The sequence below is a fragment of the Cynocephalus volans genome, chromosome 7 (assembly GCF_027409185.1).
Source record: "Cynocephalus volans isolate mCynVol1 chromosome 7, mCynVol1.pri, whole genome shotgun sequence".
In the NCBI taxonomy this organism is placed as follows: Eukaryota; Metazoa; Chordata; class Mammalia; order Dermoptera; family Cynocephalidae; genus Cynocephalus; species Cynocephalus volans.
The window spans coordinates 35,017,078-35,029,622 of NC_084466.1; the positions used below are offsets into that span (position 1 = coordinate 35,017,078).

The 12,545-nt window shown below is 30.2% G+C and overlaps 1 protein-coding gene across 1 annotated transcript in view; it reads left to right on the plus strand.

Annotated features, from left to right (window-relative positions):
- MYCBP2 (MYC binding protein 2) overlaps positions 1-12,545 on the plus strand; it is a 254,502-nt gene that overhangs the window by 181,211 nt on the left and 60,746 nt on the right. The window contains exons 53-55 of the mRNA XM_063102315.1: positions 5,945-6,169; positions 7,039-7,171; positions 10,681-10,803. Coding sequence (XP_062958385.1) covers positions 5,945-6,169; positions 7,039-7,171; positions 10,681-10,803 — 481 coding nt within the window. The remainder of the gene's footprint in view (positions 1-5,944; positions 6,170-7,038; positions 7,172-10,680; positions 10,804-12,545) is intronic.

The following is a 12,545-nucleotide window of genomic DNA, read 5'->3' on the forward strand; positions in this document are numbered from 1 at the left end:
ATACCATGAGATGTATTAAAAGTGATGTAAGTCAGTCTGAGAAGGCATACCTGGGGAATGTCGATTTTAAATTAAAATTCTGAAGATTTGGATACTACAAATGTGAGTTAGTAGAATGTTTCATACATTAGGGAAAATAAAAGTAAAAAATGAGAGAAAACCTACTGTGCATATGACATGGGAGACATTCAACTACCTAGAATCAAGAGCTTAATTTTTTTGAGAACAAGTTTACTTCTGTGATAGGAGATGTTAGTGATTTAGAACTCACATGCCCAGTTTTTTGTGTACTTTGTCAAAAGTGAGATCTTTGAACATTTGAAGGGAGTTGAATGGAAGAGGAAGTTTATATCAAGGAAAGTAGGTGATACACCAGTAGAAGTATTCTAAGATGTTTTTATAATGCCCACGTTATCTTGCAGAAGCAACTTGGGTCCCTGAACATCTCCGTGCATTTATACAAATCACTTTCTATTTAGGCTGATGGGTGTTCACATATAGAAAGTATGCTGATTTTCTGAAATTTGGAGCACTAAAGATTTGGAGTAGAGGTGAAGGAAAAGCATCATTTGGTGTTCTCTCTTACAGCATCACCCAGGGTAATTGGTAAAATTAGCAAATTTTTTTGCATTTTATGTCCAACTTCATCTTTTGGGATATCTAATAATATCTGGCAGTCACTGCTTTAACATACCACAAACTTCTTGGTTTTGTTTTTTTAGTAGGTTTGTGCATATATGTACAGATAACCTATTTTTTAATCTTACTAATATTAAGTCTTTACTTAATACAGCATTAGTAAATGTACGGTCCTTAGATGGTTATAATCAGCTTCCTTAAATTCTTTAGCTTAGTGTTTATGTTTCATAAACAGAGTGAGAATAAGAGGCAGTTGAAATAATACTGCAGCCACTTATATATATGCTATGCTTAACTTTCCTGAGTTATTTTATCTTTTTTTCTTTAAAAATGGCAATTCTTAGCACTACGCTTATCTAGCACCATGAAAGAATTTTTTTTCTTTTTTTTTGCATAAACATTTAGCATGTTTGGTCACATATTTTAACTGTGATAATTATTTGTTTGTTTGATCTCTTCTGTGCCCTGAAAAATTGTCAACTTACAGATGCAATTTGGTGCTTGTTAATTTGTTTAGGTGTCTAGTGTGCTTTCACGGTCACATTTTCATGACAGAACTTTTCTGCCTTTAAAATAGTATTTGAGAATAAAATGATTTAAATTATTGTTTATATAAGTAGTGATGTTCATATTAATTTATAAAATTATATAATATGAGAGCTAATTTATATATTTTAATAGTGAGAAATTGAAACTTTAGAGAAATTAAAATATTATGCATGCATGAAAATATTTGGACTGAAAAGTTCCTGAGTTATCAAAACAAAGCTATTCAGGTATATTTAATTTTTAAACTCAGCTTTCTAGTTGGTGAATTTTTGATACTTGATAATTGCAAATCTTATTAGGATACTGCATTTTGAAAATAATCTTATAGTATGCCAGTGTGGACTAAGAATTTTCTACAACTACAGAACAAAAGCAAAACAATATTAAATTTGAATTCACTATAATTAACATATATAAAATTGATTTTATTGGCAATTTATTACTATGGTTAGCAGCTACATCAATTTAAAGTATCATCAAGATTGCACATTGAAATAAGAGAGGTAAAAGCTTTAAATATTGTCAGTCACTGCATCGCTTTTTTATCACTAACTTCATCTGCATTGCTTTTAATAATTGCTTTTCATGTTGCTTTTAGTACTAGAATAATTTATGCTAAAACCCAAAAAATGCTAAAAAAATTTTTTGATATGTTTTATGTCAAAAGGTCTGCACCATTATTCTCTATGAGGGAGGAAAAAACCACTGAGAAAATACTCCACAAATTCTTATATATGTAAATGAACCAGTATGGACATCTTCTCCCCCCAAAAATAGCATTTCAAAATGCTATACAATATGTTTCCATTTTTCCTAAAGATAAAAGACCCTATCCCCTATCCATTTAAAAATTGGAGAGGCTGATTGGTTTTGGTTTGCATTTATTTGTAAGCATATTATTAGAAACTCATTTTTTCCCCGGCCTTTATATGTCTTATATTTCTGAATTCACATGTATGTATGTATATGGGTGTGTATCTACATCTGTCCATGCACATATATACATGAGGAAAATATAGAACTAGACAATAGTAAATAAATTCTCAATGCCTCAAATGATGTATATTTGGATAGGAATTGTGATGTTTCTTTTGTGTTGATGTCTCAGATGATGATAATCTTTATTAACATTTTGAATGTCTTCTTTTTTGGTCCAGAATAACCTTTTATCACAATATAATGTGACATAAGCAGTAAAACTGTGCAATTGCTATTCACTAGAAAGATGTTAATTTCAGATCAGATTGATAACATGATGCATCTATGTAAAATCTATATCATTTCAATTTTTATGAAGACTTTTTGTGAAAATGTTGATTTTTCTGGGATCATGTTGCTGTGAATTGATTATTCTTTAACAAAATATTTTTAGACTTTAACGTAGAGATTCTAAATGCTCTGTGCACTTTCTAAACTTTTAGATAGAGAAAGTAGGCCTGTCTTTTGATAAAAAATTCAGATTGTATGTCTTTCTTTATGCTCTTCTTAACAAATTTGCTAATAGCTTTCAGAAACATTTCCAAATGATTTTTCCCATTTATAGAGGGGAGAGGAATATTGAAAAATGACTTACATTTTTTGTCTTGGTTTACTTTTTACTTTTTTATTTTTGAACTTTAAAAAGTGATAATTAATTTACATGTACAACATGCCATCATTATCATAATAATAGTTGCATTATTTATACAATCTATGTTATTCACATTTTCATTATGAAACAGCAGACTATTTTCTGTCATAAAACAAATCTGGCTTATATTAGAACCAAATACATCCTCATTTAAGGAGTTTTAAGGTTTCCTCTTGCATTGACTGTCTTAAGCTTTATAAAAATGTCTGGCTCTTAATTTTAGTAAATGGCATGACACACTATATCCATGGAGAGCTTTTGACAAAACTTTTATTTATTAAAATTTCTTTGGTGTGTGGTTTACTCAGGTGGCTTCAGTTTCCTTTTAGTAAAAGATTTCCATGTCGGTACAGAAAAATGTTGTTACTGTGAACGCGTCTTCTGCAGATGATATCCTGTTTCCTTTCTTTGTTGATATTTTTCTTTCTTAAACTTTGTTGCTCAGAATATCTTTAATGCTAGCCAAGGAGTCAGGGATTTGGACGTATTTTCATGGACTTCCAAAGCTTTTTTCCCCCAGGTGAGTTAACTGTAAGGAACAATCATACATTATTGTCAGGTATTTCAGCATGTATAACAAATTTCACATTATATCTTTGAAGCCTTTGCTTAAGATTAATAAAATTTTTTTAACCAAAAAAAGATCTAAACAAAGTGCTACAGTTGAGTTTTCCCTGTACTCCTGCCAAAGAATGTATTATTTCTTTAAGTGAAACTTTTATGTGACTTCAAATTTGCTATGTGACTAGTTTCCCCAACAATCACATCCAAGTGTAGTTTTTTCAGAACTAACTTATTTAGGTGGCCATGTCCCAACCTTGTGGTTCTTCTGTCTTTTCCACTGTCTACTCTGTTCACATTGCCCTTTTGAATGTTCATCAGACAATGGGGTAAGAATGGAGGGAGAAAAAATCATATGAAATTCACCAGTTTCAAATGCTGGTGCCCAGGTCTCATGTTTCCGTATTGAATAAAATGTGTATGTTAGGATTACTTGAGAATGACAGGGAACAAGTTATTTTGTCTCTATCACTTATTTTTTACACTGTTTAGTGCAAAAAAAGTAGATAAACTATTTTACATTTATTAATTTATATAGTTTTATTAACTACTCAATAAAATATTAGCTACTTTAATACAACTTGTTATATATTGCCTTTCAGTGAGTAGTTTGCCAGGATTTATTAGTTTTGCAGAGATTTATCTCTGAGTGTTAACCTGAATGATCAAAAGTTGAATTACTGTGTAACAAATGTTCTAGGAGTGTCATTAAACACCAATGAAATTGGTTTTTTGCTAAGTATATGTATATTTGCTTGTTTTCTTATGTCACCGTGTAATTTTTAAAGATCAGTTGTAAATAGTAGTAAAACTTGCTTCATCCACCTGTGGATGGCATGATGTATTTACTAAAATTGCTCATTCACAATGACATTTTTACAGGTTTATTGAATACCTTGTGAGTGTAGTAGCATTATTTAAAGTTTAGATCTGTCTTACTCTCAATTTTTGATTGTCTGTGTATTAATATAGTTGTGCATAAATATAAATTTTTACAAATATACATGCATGTATGAAATGCATATTTTAAATTTATTTTCAGTTGTAAATTTAGTCTTAAGATTTTTGAGTGCTTAAAAATCTCATTTCCATTAAATTGCCAATATATAACAAAAGAAGTTGGTAAATACAGTAAGATAACTACTTAAATGTAAAATTATTGCCTGTAGTACATTTTGTATAAGCTAAAAATGATTATTCATCACAACAATGAGATTTACAAAATATTATGTGAAGGTTAATAGTGGTTTTAAAATTTTCCTTGACCAACTGTATATTGAATTAGCAGTCACAGATAACACAGAATTCTTGAGTGTTATATAATTTTTAACCTAAAAATTTTATTTTTAATATCCCACTAGTCATATGGATATGTCTACATATCTCCTAATATAAGACTACCTATAGGGATAGAACTATTCAGTAAAATTTTATCTTGCGTATTGTTATTTTCATTTTTATTCTATCTATAACATTATTAAGGATTAATTTTAACCTAATATTTGGATGAGTGTCTGTTATGGTTATCTTCTACTCTATTTGAATATAATTTATAGAGTCCACCTTAGTGCATTTAGAAGTCCAGTTTTAAATCTGTTTTAAAGGAGTAATAATGGCTATGGAAGAACCCCCAGTGTGGAACTTTTATTACATTTAGTTGGGAAGAAGAAAAAATATGGAAAGGTTATTATTTATCTTTATTGCATTCATATAGGAAATAATTTCATCACAGCATTTAGATTCAACAGAAAATTTAGGGCAAGTTCTTTTCTCTCAATTTAGAAGTGACTCTTTTCAGTAATATAAATGTAAATGTATTATATTTACTTAAAAATGTATCTTTAATGTTAATCTCTTCTCCTTGCTAACAATATAATTTTTTTTCTGTTACTAGCATTAATATTTCACTGTGTAGTAATGGCCTAGCCAATGCAGCAAGACATTTTCATTTATAAGATATTAAGAAAGTATGAACAGTTAAAATCTTATAAGCATTCTCATTTCATTCATAACTATCAAGTATTATGATGAAGATATATTTTTATGCATATTTTTCATCATTATTATCTCTACCTATAGATAAATCTCCAGTCTTCATACCTATTTTATCTATTTATAAATAATTATCACAAAGTGGGAAGAAATGCATATTTAGACTTTTTTGCTTATACCAACGTACAATAATGCAGTTATACAGATTCAAATTTATTCAGTTGTGATTCGCATAGTACATTTTTAAAATTTCTCCTATTGTTATATATTACATTGAAAGCTAAAAGTAAAATAAAAGACTATTGTATTTCTCAAATTGTGGTGGGCAAAAGCGAGGGATTCAGTTGCTCTCCTGTTACATTTTCTTCATTTCAACTTTATTTTAAACATAATTTAGTGTGAAAAACTGAAAGATTCTTTAATAGTGGTATTGACTAATACTTCGGTTATTTTTACGTATGTATTTTTCCTAATTGGTAGTATTGTAGACTTGCTATGGGAGCTATTAGTAGGAGGATTTTGAAGGTGATGATAAGTTTGTATTTTATTTTTTTTTCCTATTCAAATTTTCAGGAACCTAAAACTAATACTGATGACTTTTTCAAAGACATGAACTCCTGCTGCCCACAGGAAGCGACAATGCAAGAACAAGATATGCCATTCTTGCGAGGAGGGCCAGGAATGTACAAGGTAGTGAAGACGGGACCTTCAGGTCACAACATCAGAAGCTGCCCTAACCTTAGAGGTATCCCAATTGGAATGTTAGTTCTGGGAAACAAAGTCAAAGCAGTGGGAGAGGTATGGATTCTTGTAGCTTAATGATATTCATTTTTAATGTAATACAACCAAAGCATCTCTTTCTTCCAAAGGTTGTCATTTCCATCCTAACTTTTTAAATGTTAGTGTACTTTATCTTTACTTGTATTAAAAATACTAACATAATTTTTTTGTCCTTCTTTTTTAATAATTTTATCCTCATAATTATCCTTGTGAAAACAATATGCATATTAACAAATGATTTGTATTGTGTATATCAATGTTTGGTATTTGCATATATCTTTTTATTATTACAAAGGTACTATACTGTCACGGATTATCAGCACTTAAAATATTTTATGTGAATCGGTATGGAGCTGTGATCATATACAAAGGGTTTCATTTTTTTGGTCCCATTCATAGGTCTCGCTGAAGTCCTGAGCAAATAAAATTACTCATTAGGCCACTGTGGCATTTGCCTCTCAGCTGATAAGCTTGAAGATGTAGTGTGTCATGCTATTTCTCAGTGTAAGAGTTATTTTCAAGTTGCCATATAGGTACTATCAACCTAAATAATAGCAAGTATGCTGTGTTAGGATGTTTTGATGCAAAAAAAGAAAGAAAAAAAATGAGCCATGTGTTTTTGGGTAATGCTTAAAATTATTTAGGGATTATCTTTGTGCTTTAAAAATTATTATTTTAACCAAAGTTATAAGTAAGCAGTATTTTACAGTACTTTGTATTGATTTCTGTCTTACCTCAGGCTGTGGTCTTAATTTCAGAAACTTATTTCACAGTAAAATTGTATTGGAATGATTACACTGTTCAAACACTTAAGCTATTTACTGGTTTTCAGCCTGACTGCCCTGAAAGAATAAAGCCAATCAATCGTGCTTTTTGTTATGTACCAGGTAACGAATTCTGAAGGTACATGGGTGCAGCTGGATAAGAACAGCATGGTAGAGTTCTGTGAGAGTGATGAAGGAGAGGCATGGTCATTAGCTAGAGACAGAGGCGGAAACCAGTACCTCCGGCATGAAGATGGCAAGTTGGCTTAAATTTGTGATTTATTCCAATTAGCTTTTGAAATGCAGAAGTCTAATGTATATTGTGTTGCTTTTGTCTTGGAGAATTTTTTGTTTAGGTAAAAGCAAAACAAAAGTTAAAAAAGTTTGTAAGGTACATGAGTACTAAATGAATGCACATAAAAGAAAAAAATTAAAAGAAAATTTGAAACACATGAATCCATCTTTATAAAATAAATTTCTGTGTCTTATTCTTCTGTGCCAGTCCAGGGCTGAATGTTTACCCTTTCTACCACAAAATGGAAGTTCAGTATTCAAACCACAATTGCAGTACTTCTCCCAGGCAACTTCGTTTGATTGAATTTTGTCTCAGGAAAGGAGCACCAAATAAATGCATAGCCTCTTTTTGGGGTTTCCGATTTTGTTGTTAGACTTTCAGCTTTACCTTTTCAACATTGATCTCAATTAATAAAAGATTTTCCTTTTGTCTCCCTCTCTTTATTCTTTTGGTGGCAAAAACTTTCTCTTCAAGGTTCAGATCATGTTATCACTTAACTGATTCTGACAGAGCCAAGAATTCTCTCTGTCTTCCTAAAGAACCATATTCACCACTAGAACAAAATTGATTCTGCTATATTAAATTATTAACTTTTATTTCTTCCTACCCATATTGTGAGTCCCTTGTGGACAACAGGCACAGGGTTTTTATCTCTGTATTCCTATTTCTAAAACAGTTTTGACACATACTAGTTGCTCATGAACTTTTGTCAATACAAGTGGAATTATAAAAATAATAGGACATCAAAATAAGTAGATAAGCAAGCATAGACTTGTCTACCACATCACAGAATTTATAGGATAAGCTCAGATAAATAAGAGAACATGGTTTTCCATCCAAAAGACAATAAATGTATAATACTCATTTTCCGAGAGTTAATGTGCCCATAAATATAAATAGATTCAAAAAAGTTTTGAAATTTTTGTGAATGATGATGTACGTTTAGATATATTATCTCCTTTTTTTCCCCACAACAAGCCTTTGAGGTAGGTGATATAATCTTCAGTTTATAGGCAAGGAAACTAAAGCTCTTATAATTTAAAATGATCTGCTTGTGGTTACAGAGCTGGTTACGTGGCAGATGTGAGACTTGAGCCAGAATCTTTATTCATATTTTAAATGCTGTGCTCATTACACCATGCCACACATTGAACATAATTTAAAAACCTACCTCCTCTCCTTGTTTTTATTAGGTAAACTTTTTTTAGTCAAAGATGATGTGGTCATAAAATAATGTTTTGACATGGTAGAACTATGTTCATCATTATATTTTGAGAAAGAAAATGACTGTTTGATATCAATCAGGCATTTACAAAGTAACGTCATTTACAGTATTCTTACTATATATTTCTATGTATTTACTACATATTAATAAAATTTTAAACATTTTACTTTATACAGGAATAATCAGATATAAATGAAAATACCTAAAGTGAGATCAGCTTCATTAAGATACAGTGAAATAATATGAGAGTATCTTAGGACCTTTCTAGCTTAAAATTTTTTTTAACTGGGAGTATAACGTACTGTTTAAGAGTGAACTCTGGAGCTGGACTGCCAGAGTACTAATCCCAGCTCAGCATTTTTAGCCGGTGAGCTTGGTCAAGTTAATCTGAAATTCCTGTTCCTCAGTTTTCTCATTTACAAAATTACCTAAGAAGTCATGATCTTAAATATTTGATATGAAGACAAATGAGCAAATAACATAAAAAGCTAGTAGATGGTAAGTTTAGGTATAAATGTAAAATGCCCTCTATACTAAGGAAGAACTTTTAACATGGGAAATTGTATTCTCATAAACTTAGAAGGTAGAAGATTCTTCCAAGACAAAATGCTTCTTAAACTAGGATATCATTTCTGGTGAGATATACATTTAACCCTAAAAGAGGTTTAAGAGAAGATTACATTTCTGTCTGTAATCAGTTAACCATCCTTTACTGTTTTTATATATACACACATACATATACACATACATAACGTGAGTCTTAAAATTTTAACACAAAACCTAGATTGATAAGGAAAGAAGTAATATGATGTTTGTGCCTTCAAATCACTGAGATTAGTTAATGAGATACCAAACAGTCTGCTCATTGGTATTAGTGTGCAACTGTATTTAATATGGAAATAAGAGGATTTGGCACTATGGTTATTTATATAAAGAAGTGTAAGTGAAATAAAAGCTTTCCTCTTTGTAAAAATTCTTCATTGGTCTTTGAGATCTGTAAATAAAACTAGTAAGCAAAGTTGCTGCTGTGGTAAAAACAGACTTTACTCTGTGTGCTAGATCATTCTGAGTGTAAAGGTGAGAGCGATGCCGTCTTTTCTGTTCAGATTACTGTTCAAGGGTGTTCCCCATGAGAAGTGTTCCACTGCTGAAATACGTCATACTGAAGAGTGTTGCCTAAGGGAAGTGCTGGGATTGTTTTTTTTGAATAAAGTCTACAAATGATGGTAAAGGGGTAGACCATATAGTACCACTGGTTCAGCAGAATTTCATTTTACAGGTAGGAGAAAAACACTCTACCACATTCCTATAGTTCCATGTTGTGTTAAAAGAGATACTGACTTCTGAAAATGTCTTTAAAATGTTTCATTTTTATAATGTTATTTTAATGGCTTTTCTTTAATGCCTTTTCCATGTTGCCTTTCATTTGACAGATTTTATTTTGCCTTTTTTTTTAAAGCTGGCATTAGTATGGTTGTTTAACTACGATATTATTGTTTTTAGTATTATATCAGACAAAGTCTTAGAGCCACTTTTGATTGTTCATAGGGGATTAACTTAGTATACCTATTTCAGAGTTTACATCTTGTCATTTGTAAACTGGATAAAATGCTTGCCATTTCCTCCTTGAAATAAGAATTCTAACACATTTGTTGACTTCAGGATGTGTTAATACACTCTGATTATGAGACCTGGTTTATCATCTTTTCATTTAGGAAAACTGTCTTTATGTAATAAGTAAAAATAAGTTAAAATGAAATTTTTCATAATTGTCACATTCATAACAAAATATTTTATGAGTGAAAAGTTCTTTTGGTACTGGATACTTAGACATTTTGAAAATTTTTTCTCTATTTGAGTACTAATATACAAAATATTTTGATTTCTGGTTTATAGGTTATCCATTTGTTTTGTCAAATACCATTGTAACAAATAAAAGAGTTACTGGTCTAGAAATATTAGTATACATTCATTGATGTATCCTGTCACAATAAAAATAAATTGGCTCCATAAGAGCACATCTCATTTTGAAATTTCACTGTGTATTTGATAAATAAAACAAAATTTTATCAGATGCTTTGTCAGTGTTAAGATGTCTAACTGGTATTTAGACTTATCAGATCTAAATGTGAGGTCATTTTAAAATCTAACCATTATAAAATCTTTTTTTTACAATTTTCTTTTGGTTGAATGAATAGGGTATAGCACATAAGAAACTAATGTTATAGCTGTGACTTTATTGTAGAACAAGTTCTTCTGGATCAAAATTCTCAAACTCCTCCTCCAAGCCCTTTCTCAGTACAAGCCTTTAATAAAGGGGCAAGTTGCAGTGCCCAAGGATTTGATTATGGACTTGGAAATAATAAAGGTAGGTGGCTAAAAGTGAGTTTTTTACTTATCTAACTTCAATAGTTTTTATTACCTTCCCTTCTATTCATTTTTATTCCTGTTCACCCAGAAGTCTTTATTAATTTAAAATTTGTTTCTAGAAAATTAACACTCAAAATGTTTACAAAGGTGTTCTTTTTACAGTATTATTTTTACCAGTTTTACGTTTATGAAAGTTTTTGCTTATTTTCTTCTATTTAAAAAATACTCGTTATGAATTCATATCCTAAAGATTCTGTGTCACTTTAGTAAAATAATTATTTTTATCATTCATTTATTATTAGAAGAGTAATATTAATGAGCAACAAAGAACTCTCCCAAATGATCCATTTAAAATCAGAATATTATTTTAAGTAGTTTTATACATGAGCTTTATAAAATATATGTGGTTTTGAATGTCTAACCCAGTTATCTTAATCTAGAATTATATGAAATGATATATAGGGGTTGAGTATATATAATGAAAACAGAAAGATGTAAAAAGAAAAACAAAAGCCTTTAGCCATATGAATATGAAATGTCTACGGCTGTTTTTACTGCATTAATGGAAGAGACCAGCATCATGGACAGTCCAAACAATAGTTGTATTGGAATAATTTATACCTGAAGTTCATCCAAAATTGCATTTGTATTAAAATCACTCTTGTTCTTTTCTATGTCCCTAATCCTAACTCCTTCACAATCAGCCATATTGTCAGCAGGTCACATACAGTTGGGTGATGGGTAGGAGGGAGAAAGTAGCCTACATGGAGGTAATTTTACTTTAAAATTTTATTTAAACTTATTCACAGGACTTGATTTCAAGGGAAAAATATAGTATCATTATACATGACCTGTATAGCAAGTGAAAAAATGAAATAGTGAACAAAATACAGAATTACATCAGTGTATAAGAAATATTCAGTTTAAAATAAAACTTTCTATTAGTTGTCTTCATTACTTTCCACAAAGTATTTTTATGAAGAAAACCAAGCCACAAGATTTCTTTGTACCTCTTTGGATTGGTCTGTCTCATAGGCTCGGATGTTATCTGCTTGCTCACTTCTGGTGACTCTGATTTCCATTAACTTAAGCTAAATCTTCATACTTATGTAGGATAAATACTTGGTGGTGTTTTCTTCATGTCCCTTTCTCTCTATCCTCGTCAAGTCTTAAAAGAAAATCTCAGCGTTTACTTACCACCACTGTAACCTCTATAGTAATCTCTTTTAAAGCTGTGTTTAATTCAAATTGTATGCTTTTAATCTTTGAAATGTCAGTCACTGTACTGATGGCTATCACTATAAATCAGTCTTTATAATTTATTAAAACATCTTAAGAATAAAAAATCAATTTCAAGAAACATAAACATTGCTGAGAACATTTGTTATTAAATTAATAAAGTATTACTTTTTTAAAATAGAATTTTATGAATATTGTTCAAAAAATAGCATACACTTGTTAGCAGGCTTTTAAAATATTTAGATGGAGCAAAGAAATATTAAAAAACTTAAATTTGATGAAATACATGTAACATTTATTTACTTATTACCTTTGATAGTAGTCCCCATTTTAACTCTGTACTGTCCAAGATAAAGGAACTATTTTTTGAAAAGGTTTTTTTTCCTTAAAACAATATTTTACAAAATTCTTCATAATCTCTAAAATTCTTTCTGTAATCTACAGCATTTATTTATTAAAAAATGAACATGTGTAGCTGTATACACAGATCTTTCCATATAC